The sequence below is a fragment of the Balaenoptera acutorostrata genome, chromosome 8, assembly GCF_949987535.1.
Source record: "Balaenoptera acutorostrata chromosome 8, mBalAcu1.1, whole genome shotgun sequence".
NCBI classification, from domain to species: domain Eukaryota; kingdom Metazoa; phylum Chordata; class Mammalia; order Artiodactyla; family Balaenopteridae; genus Balaenoptera; species Balaenoptera acutorostrata.
Window position 1 is genome coordinate 66472661 of NC_080071.1, and position 10159 is coordinate 66482819.

The 10159-nt window shown below is 39.4% G+C and overlaps 1 protein-coding gene across 1 annotated transcript; it reads right to left on the reverse strand.

The window, feature by feature from the left end:
• On the reverse strand, positions 1-4007 carry LOC103018884 (gamma-crystallin A). Its single transcript, XM_007187819.2, has 3 exons — positions 3999-4007; positions 2393-2635; positions 1-273 (listed from the first exon to the last, which is right to left on the reverse strand). The coding sequence occupies exons 1-3, from the start codon at positions 4005-4007 to the stop codon at positions 1-3; spliced, it is 525 nt and encodes a 174-aa protein (XP_007187881.1).
• Positions 4008-10159: the final 6152 nt, after the last annotated feature.

Genomic DNA, 10159 nt, shown 5'->3' on the forward strand with positions numbered 1-10159 from the left:
CTAGTACAAATCGATGATGCATCTCAGAGAGCCGACTTTGACATCCAGGCTTCCCCGGTCGTGGTAGCTCCTGTAGTCCCCCGGCCTCAGCAAGTACTGCCACCCCTGGTAGTTGGGCATCTCGTAGAGGACCCACCAGCCCTCCAGCATGTGGAGGGAGTGGAGCTCATTGAGCTGGAAGCAGTCCTGCAGGCAGGAGCAGTCCTCTGTGAGCTCGGACACCAGGCCTCCATAGCCATGTCTCTCATACAGCTTTATCCTGTGAGAGCTAGTCTGTTGTGACAATAAACCAAAGATGAAAAATAAGTTGTGGGCATCCTTGATGTCAGTAAAAGTGACTCAATCAGCCTGCAGCTTCACGAAGCATGGGTTTCAAACCATCCTGTCGTATATGTATCATTTCCTTACATGGTTGGGCTAACAAATTAGGGAGAGTATTAAAATAAAACTGACCTCACCAGTGGTCTATCCTGTGGAAGAAACAAGAATTGAAATAAAGTCAATAAAAGGGATTCCTTTGTAAAAAAAAAAAAACCAACTGTCACAACCGTATTTAGTTGAGTCTGCAGAGAGGATTTTAACTCCCTTTACCATTATGACTGTGTATCACTGAATCCTATCAAGCTTGGTTTTTGTTTTTTTGTATTTTTTTTTAATTGGAGTATAATTGCTTTACAACGTTGTGTTAGTTTCTGCTGTAGAAAAAAGTGAATTAGCTATACGTATACATATATCCCCTCCCTCTTGAGCCTCTCTCCCCCCACCATCCCACCCCTCTAGGTCATCACAGAGCACTGAGCTGAGCTCCTCAAGCTTGTTTTTAAATATTTTTATTTTGGAATTTATTTATTTAATTTATTTATTTTTGACTGTGTTGGGTCTTCGTTGCTGCGTGAGGGCTTTCTCTAGTTGCGGTGAGCAGGGGCTACTCTTCGTTGTGGTGTGCAGACTTCTCATTGCAGTGGCTTCTCTTGTTGTGGAGCATGGGCTCTAGGCACGCAGCCTTCAGTAGTTGTGGCACATGGGCTCAGTAGTTGTGGCTCAAGGGCTCTAGAGCACAGGCTCAGTAGTTGTGGCGCATGGGTTTAATAGCTCTGCAGCATGTGGGATCTTCCCGGACCAGGGCTCCAACCCATGTCCCCCGCATTGGCAGGTGGATTCTTAACCGCTGCGCCACCAGGGAAGCCCCTCAAGCTTGTTTTTAAGTCACTTTTGCACTCATCATTTACAACAATTCATATTTACTCTGAGTCCACATGTCCGACATTTTGCCAAGTCACTTGTAAGTTGAGTTTCTTGCCTCAAAGAAGTTTCTATCTTATTTGTACCTCTTTTTGCATCTGCAAATTTCTGTAGCCGAATTTTGGTTTCACTTCTTGAATCTGCTTGTCACGACACATAATTTGCTGTCATCAGAAAGTAGAAATACAAATTCCACATGATTAAAAAACATTAAACAGCATTTTGGTGAGGACCACGTCCCATGAAATCCTAATTAATGATCTTTTTCTGACCCTTGTAAAAAACTAGTTGATAATGACTGCTGAATACAAGGAGCCACTTGCAAGCAGAAACATATTGTTCTAGCTTCTAGATCCGTAGGTCGTAAAGAAGGTATTGAAAATAATCGCCAATACAGTCAGAATACATTATACTTATGTTGTTCTCCCATAGTCTGTCAGTGTTCATTAAGAAATAATGATCTAGATAGATTTTTTTCTTTACTGAACAAGGTAGTTTTTATTTAGAAATTAGGGATCAGCTAGATACTTCCAAATTCAACTTTAGAAGCTACATTGTTGTGATTTCTTGTGCCTAAAAACAATCTGCCCATTTTTTTTTTTTTTTTTTTTTAATTTTATTTATTTATTTATTTATTTATTTTTGGCTGTGCTGGGTCTTCGGTTCGTGCGAGGGCTTTCTCTAGTTGCGGCAAGTGGGGGCCACTCTTCATCGCGGTGCGGGGACCGCTCTTCATCGCGGTGCGCGGGCCTTTCACTATCGCGGCCCCTCCCGTTGCGGGGCACAGGCTCCAGACGCGCAGGCTCAGCAGCTGTGGCTCACGGGCCCAGCTGCTCCGTGGCATGTGGGATCTTCCCAGACCAGGGCTCGAACCCGTGTCTCCTGCATTAGCAGGCAGATTCTCAACCACTGCGCCACCAGGGAAGCCCCAATCTGCCCATTTTTAATGCTTTATTGAAATGAGTTTAAATGTTTCCATATGAGAGCATAGTAAAGGCAATCAATTTTTTTTTAAATGCTTGAGAGTTGGGCTTTGCTATTTCACTGTGAACACTAGTCCTGAGTTGAAACAAACTGACTTTTATAAACAGGAATTTATGGCCACGGATCAGTGATGCTTTCACATGAGTCGTGCTGAACTAAGAATCACGTAAGGAATTGTGTGGCAGGGGCGGACGGAGTCGTTGAGGCCCATCCACTGCTGGTAGTCGAGGTAGTCGCCGCGCCGCAGGAAGTACTGGCAGCCCGAGTAGTTCGGCTGCTCGTACATCATCCGGCAGCCGCTGTCCACCCGGATGGAGTTGCAGCGGCTGAAGCAGGGCTGCAGGTTGGGGCAGTCGCTGCTGCACTCGTAGCGGCGGCCCTGGAAGCCCCAGTCCTCGTAGATGGTGATCTGCAGGTGGAAAGCAAGGTGACAGCAGGGAGTCAGCTGGGAGGTACATCCCCCCCACCCCACAGTAGACACTCAGCAGGCACGCTGTGGCGTATGTTTATGCAGGAAAAAAAAGATTATAACAGTGAATGTATAAGCCCAAATGTCAATCATGGTTATCAATGAATGGCAAGATTATAGGTCTAAATTTTATGTCTTTATTTCTCCTTTTTGTTGTTTTCAATTGCTTTAATTTTTTGTTATATAAATATATATTACTTTCATGAGATGAAAAAATAAAATCAATTTGTAAATGTATAACTTTTTTTATAAATTTATTTATTTATTTATGGCTGCGTTGGATCTTCGTTTCTGTGCGAGGGCTTTCTCTAGTTGCGGCAAGCGGGGGCCACTCTTCATCGCGGTGCGCGGGCCTCTCACTGTCGCGGCCTCTCTTGTTGCGGAGCACAGGCTCCAGACGCGCAGGCTCAGCAGTTGTGGCTCACGGGCCCAGTTGCTCCGCGGCATGTGGGATCCTCCCAGACCAGGGCTTGAACCCGTGTCCCCTGCATTAGCAGGCAGATTCTCAACCACTGCGCCACCAGGGAAGCCCGTAAATGTATAACTTTGAGTTACTGGTGAAAAGCAGCAAATTTTGTAAATAGCCACATTTTGTCTTGAGATTAAACATTTCTCCTTGGGGTAAAAAGAAAGAGGTCTCCCAAGACTCTCTGAGATGCTCCAGGAGTAGGAAAATACACAGAATCCTCCCATTCCCCTCTCCCCTCAACCCAGCTTCTAGGGTTGCTTTTTGTTTTCAAAACTAGCATCATGTAGACCTAGAGTCTGTCATACAGAGTGAAGTAAGTCAGAAAGAGAAAAACAAATACCATATGCTAATACATATATATGGAATCTAAAAAAAAAGAAAAGAAAAGAAAAAAATGGTTCTGAAGAACCTAGGGACAGGACAAGAATAAAGACGCAGACGTAGAGAATGGACTTGAGGACACGGGGAGGGGGAAGGGGAAGCTGGGACGAAGTGAGAGAGTGGCATGGACATATATACACTACCAAATGTAAAATAGATAGCTAGTGGGAAGCAGCCACATAGCACAGGGAGATCAGCTGGGTGCTTTGTGACCACCTAGAGGGGTGGGGTAGGGAGGGTGGGAGGGAGACACAAGAAGGAGGGGATATGGGGATATATGTATATGTATAGCTGATTCACTTTGTTATACAGCAGAAACTAACACAACATTGTAAAGCAATTATGCTTCAATAAAGATGTTAAAAAAACCCAAAAACTAGCATGGTGATTTGCCTGAGTTTTCCCTCCCTGAAGCAACACTGTTTCATAGGACCCAGGTGACTGCTTGAAAGCTTTTCCCATCGCTGCCAACCTATTGGTTTAGAAGCGCTCTTCAGATATTCAGGGGTAGAGGATGACCCCAATCCCCAGCTCTTCTGTCATCCCGTGTGTCTGTAGAAAGATGAAATCAAACACCTTCACGGTTCACGACCCGTGGAGGGACATCCACCTACAGCTGGCAATATGTCCACGATGCATTTGTGAAAGTCCTCAGGCAGCATGTAAAGAAAATGTGCAGATGCTGAGAGAAATTAATAGCTACAAAGAAAAAGTGTTCCCCTGCAAGTAGCAGAGCTAGACAAAAGAAAACTGGGCAGAGTCCTATGAAGTTAGACAGTATACCCAGAGACCAGAGGATATACCTAATGTGGCAGGTGTACTGGTAAACTTCAGTTACAGCTGTAATTGAACCAGTGTGGAAAAGGCTGCATTGGTCTCCCCAGCTACAAAACCACATCGGAATACACCACCATTTTCAGCAAAAGTCAACAAATCACACACCAGTTTTGGCACATGTTAAAGAAAACTGTTCTGCAGAAAGGTGACACATCAAAACCTTAAGGTGGTATAATTTATACTTACATTCATTTGGTCAAATTGTTACTACATGTATTTATAAGCTCAACTATGTGCCTAATCAGAATTTTGGAAATGTGTTGAAAGACCAGACCATTTTCATTTCCTAGTAGTCCTTATATTTTACTGAAAGAAAGCCTGGACCTGTTTTTCTTTTAAGGCTTTATTGAAATGAGTTTAAATATTTCCATGTGAGAACATAGTAAGGGCAATCGATGACAGGTTAATTTTACTTTGGATTGAAACTTGGAAAACTGCCTCCTACTCCACCATTCTGAAATGTTCAGTGCTAAACATTTGTAAAATGTCCTACAAAGCCAGTCTGCTCTGACACAGAAATAGTATATATTCTCCAAATCCTCCAACCAACAATCTTCTAGTCATAATGAAGTAGCATAAGATACATACTTATTTTTAACCACAATATGGCCAAACAATGTGATTCTAAGAAAGCTCAACACCTGAAATAACACTTCAATGCACTTTGTATCAAAAGCTAAATGCAAAGAAAAATATGCCAGCAAGAGTTGAAATTTTAAGATGATGCAGAGACTTTTCTTCTCCCAGAGACTTTATTATGAACTCCCATGGTGCAATTCCAAGTTTCTAAGTGACCTGTAGAATAAAAAGATAATTTTTGTATCAAGCACATCAATTTAACATGGACACAGATATTAGCTTTCAATCTATAGGGAGTTAAGGTCAAATATCAGATACCAAATTACTGACAAAGATGAATTAAAATAAAAGTGGGTGCAAAAGAATTTACATGGAATTTTTCTTAGACATTTGGAAATTGAGTTATATTTCTCAATTAAATACAATATATGATCCCACATGGGAAAAATATATAAAAAAGGACAGTATTGGTCAATTGACAAAATTGACAAAACAATTGACACAATCAATTGACAAAATTGATACATAGATGGTAAAGTATCAATGTTAAATTTTCTGAAGTTGATAACCATCCTGTGGTTATTTAAGAGAGTAACTTTATTCTTAGGAAATACACTCTGAAGTATATACGGGTAAAGTGATATGGTGTATATAACTTCAGATGGCTTAGAAAAAGTTATACATCTATATACTGAGAGAAAGAGAAACAAAGAGAGAAGAAGAGAATAAAAGAGTGGGACAGAGACAGAGAGAGAAAAATGGTAAAGATAATGAAGCAAAATATTATGTGAACAATGAGCAAATCTGAGTAAAATGTATATGAGAGCTCCTTGTACTATTTTTGCAACTTTTCTCTAAGCTCAAAATTATTTCCAAATTTAAAAAGATAATAAAAATAATACTTCTTTTCACTAACCATGACCAAAGCGAATCATTTCTTTGCCCCTTAGCAGTTGTGTATTGTGCCTGCACCATACTATTTTGAATTTCTTATATATTGCTTTGAATTTAAACTTATATTGCCCTCTTTCCATTTCTGATAGAGAAGTGTTAGTCTCCAACTATGAAAATGGAATCATCGATTTCTCTCTGCAGTTCTAATAGTTTTTACCTCACATAGTTGGATGTTCTGTTGTTCGACACACACGTGTTAAAGATTGTTATGTCTTCTTGGAGAATTGACCCCTTTATCATTATATAATGCCCTTCTTTATCCCTGATAACTTTCCTTGCTTCTAAGTCAGCTTTGTCTGAAATTAATATAGCTACTTTTCTTTTTTTTTAATTAGTTCTAGCATGATTTATTGTTCTCCATCCATTTACTTGCAAGATCTTAGTTCCCTGACCAGGGATTGAACCCAGGCCACCGCAGTCAAAGCACTGAATCCTAACCACTGGACTGCCAGGGAATTCCCTACATCCATTTACTTTTAATCTATATTTGTCTTTATGTTAAGAGGGTGTCTTATAGGCACCATATAATTGGGTCTTGTTTTTTGATCCACTCTGACAATTTCTGTCTTTTTTTTCTTCTTCATAATTGTATTATGAAGATTTTCATACAGAAACGTGAAAGAATTGTACAATGAAGATACATATGCCCACCACTTGGATTCTGCAGTTAAGAGTTTGCTACATGTATGTATAACTGAATCTCTTTGCTGTACACCTAAAACTAACGCAACATTGTAAATCAGCTGCACTTCAATTAAAAAAAAAAAGAGTTTGCCATATTTGCTATATTTTCCTTAACATACATCTTTAACACATCTGCAGTGAGGGGAATGCTCTGTGCTGTCCAGATACAGTAGTCTGTGGCTATTGAGTTCTGTCTTTTAATTGGTGTATTTAGACCTTTGATGATCAAAATGATTATTGATATAGTTGAATTAATATCTATCTTATTTGTTAATGTTTTCCATTTGTTGCCCTTGTTCTTTGTTCTTATTTGTCTTTCACTCTTTTTTTTTTTTTAAGAAGCCTTTTTATTTTTTTACAATTTTTATTTATTTATTTATTTATTTATGGCTGTGTTGGGTCTTCGTTTCTGTGCGAGGGCTTTCTCTAGTTGCGGCAAGTGGGGGCCACTCTTCATCGCGGTGCGCGGGCCTTTCATTATTGCGGCCTCTCTTATTGCGGAGCACAGGCTCAGTAATTGTGGCTCACGGGCCTAGCTGCTCCGCGGCATGTGGGATCCTCCCAGACCAGGGCTCGAACCCGTGTCCCCTGCATTGGCAGGCAGATTCTCAACCACTGCGCCACCAGGGAAGCCCTGTCTTTCACTCTTTTTCTGCCTTTCCAAGGATATAGTAATGCTCATACCCATTTTGACTAATAAATGAGCTACTAATACCAATACAGTACCAAAGAAATCTTGAAAACTGTTTTCCAGAATACCTGGATTTTTAAAAAATAATTTCTCTTTTTCCCTTATTGAAGAAATTCAGTGACTGGAAATGAATCAAAAATTCTGAATAAGGCATTGATATCTTGCAGTTAAAAAAATGTTCATCAGCTAAAAGACACAATACAGTATCCATAAGCCACGAATGAAAAGACTAAGAAGCTTAAACATATAAATGAAAAATTTCTTCAAACAATAAACTGTGAAAGCGTATTTTTCCTACATTTAATAAACTATTTCTTTAATTTATTTATTTGTTATTTCTAACAAACCAGATAGGTGTGCGTGTATGTATATGTACATGTATGGCAAATATTTGAATTGAAAATTATTAACAGTTGTTATTTCTGAGGAGTAGGACAAGGATGTGGGAAAGTGAGGATTCTTTTACTTTTCATTATCTATTTTGTGTACTTTTGACATTTTTACTGTAAGCATGTATTACTATTATAGTTGAAAAACTACTTTACAACCCGATCAAAAAATGGGCGGAAGAACTAAATAGACATTTCTCCAAAGAAGACATCATACAGATGGCCAAGAGGCACATGAAAAGATGCTCAACATGACTAATTATTAGAGAAATGCAAATCAAAACTACAACGAGGTATCACCTCACACTGGTCAGAATGGCCATCATCAAAAAAATCTACAAACAATAAATTCTGGAGAGGGTGCAGAGAAAAGGGAACCCTCCTGCACTCTTGATAGGAATGTAAATTGATACAGCCACTATGGAGAATAGTATGGAGGTTCCTTAAAAAAACTAAAAATAGAATTACCAAATAACCCAGCAATCCCACTACTGGGCATATACCCTGAGAAAACCATAATTCAAAAAGACACATGTACCCCAATGTTCATTGCAGCACTGTTTACAATAGCCAGGGCATGCAAGCAACCTAAGTGTCCATAGACTGATGAATGGATAAAGAAGATGTGGTACATATGTACAATGGCATATTACTCAGCCACAAAAAGGAATGAAATTGGGTCATTTATAGAGATGTGGATGGACCTAGAGACTGTCATACAGAGTGAAGTAAGTCAGAAAGAGAAAGACAAATATCGCATATTAAGGCATATATGTGGAATCTAGAAAAATGGTACAGATGAACCGGTTTGCAAGGCAGAAATAGAGACACAGACATAGAGAACAAACGTATGGACACCAAGTGGGGAAAGGAGGTATGGGATGAATTGGGAGATTGGGATTGACATATACATACTAATATGTATATAATAGATAATTAATGAGAACCTGCTGTGTAGCACAGGGAACTCTATTTAGTGCTCTTCGGTGACCTAAATGGGAAGGAAATCCAAAAAAGAGGGGATATATGTGTACATATGGCTGGTTCACTTTGCTGTACAATAGAAACTAACACAACATTGTAAAACAACTATACCCCAATAAAAATTTTAAAAAAAGAAAAGAAAAACTACTTTAGAAAGTACATTACCCAAGAGTTGGAAGAGATGCCTGAAGTACACAAATAATAAAGCATGAAAAACCCTCACGAATGTGGTTTCTGCTGTTTGATTGTCAAGAAGGGGCCTTATGAGAGGGATTCATGTCAGGATCTGATCCTACTGCAAAATGGGCACTTATTCTTTTGACACTCCTGGGCTTACAAGCATCGATTAGCCTATAGAAATGGCTGGTCCCTAAAACGAGCCTCTCAGGCAGTATGGGTAGGGCACAGAGGTTTGAAAGCACTCACCTAAGGACCATTCACTTACTGCCAATTCACTAATCAGTAATAATTACTGAATATTACTGCCTGCAAAGCACTTTATATACACATAGGAAATAATAAGGAAATAAAAGATCTGCTTCAATCAAGAAGCCAACAGTCTTCAACGGTTATGGAAAAGAACATACAAGGAATGAAATTATACGTTCAAAATAACATACCAATGAGTAATCTTGAGAGCCAGATTTTCAGTACCTAGGTGTATAGATGAGCCTCAGGGGGCTATGAACCCCTGTCTCAGAGATCTATTTTTTCATGGTTAAGTTTAAGGTCTAGATTATCAGTGTATGTGTGTATGTGTGTGTATGTGTGTTCATGTACGTGTATGTTATTTCTGGAGTTGTTATTTCTGGAGTTATTACTGTTTTTTGATTTTCTGTTGTTCTGTTTTACTTTCTAAAGCTTGCTATCCCCAAACTGACATCTTAAAGATTAACATCATCTTACTCAAAAAGATCTTAAGTAACGAAGATATGGTTCTAGAAAAGCTATACCTTCAAATCTCATTATAACAAAGGCCTTTAAAAGAAAACTCAATATCATAAATATTTCCTAATAGCAGGAGTTTTGTTACTAGAATAACACGTATTAAAGCCCTGATGTGACCAAAGATTTCAGGCAGTTCTTAAAGCATTTGCTATGACAAGGTTACATTTCTAATCAGTCAATAGTTTGCCTCAGAAAATCTGAATAAATCCCGAGCCCTGTGTGACCCAGTCTATTCAGAGATTCACATTTTAAAAATGCATAGTATAGCAAGCAAACTATGTAAAAAGGAATTTCAATTTTCACTTGTGTTTCTTGAAGCAAACCCAATTCATAACCCAGTGATTCTGTTTTCAAAATTCCCCTTTCCCTTTCCTGCCTTACAACCCTCCAGCTGACCCAGAGTCTCTCATTCAACAAAACCCTAAAACATCCCAGCCAACCAGTCTGTACCACTTTTCTGATTCTTTCCCCGCTCAGCTTTGGTCTCTCTGACTTTTAAAATTTCCTTTTCACTTTGCACATTGCAATTGAGAACGCAGAGCTGGAAC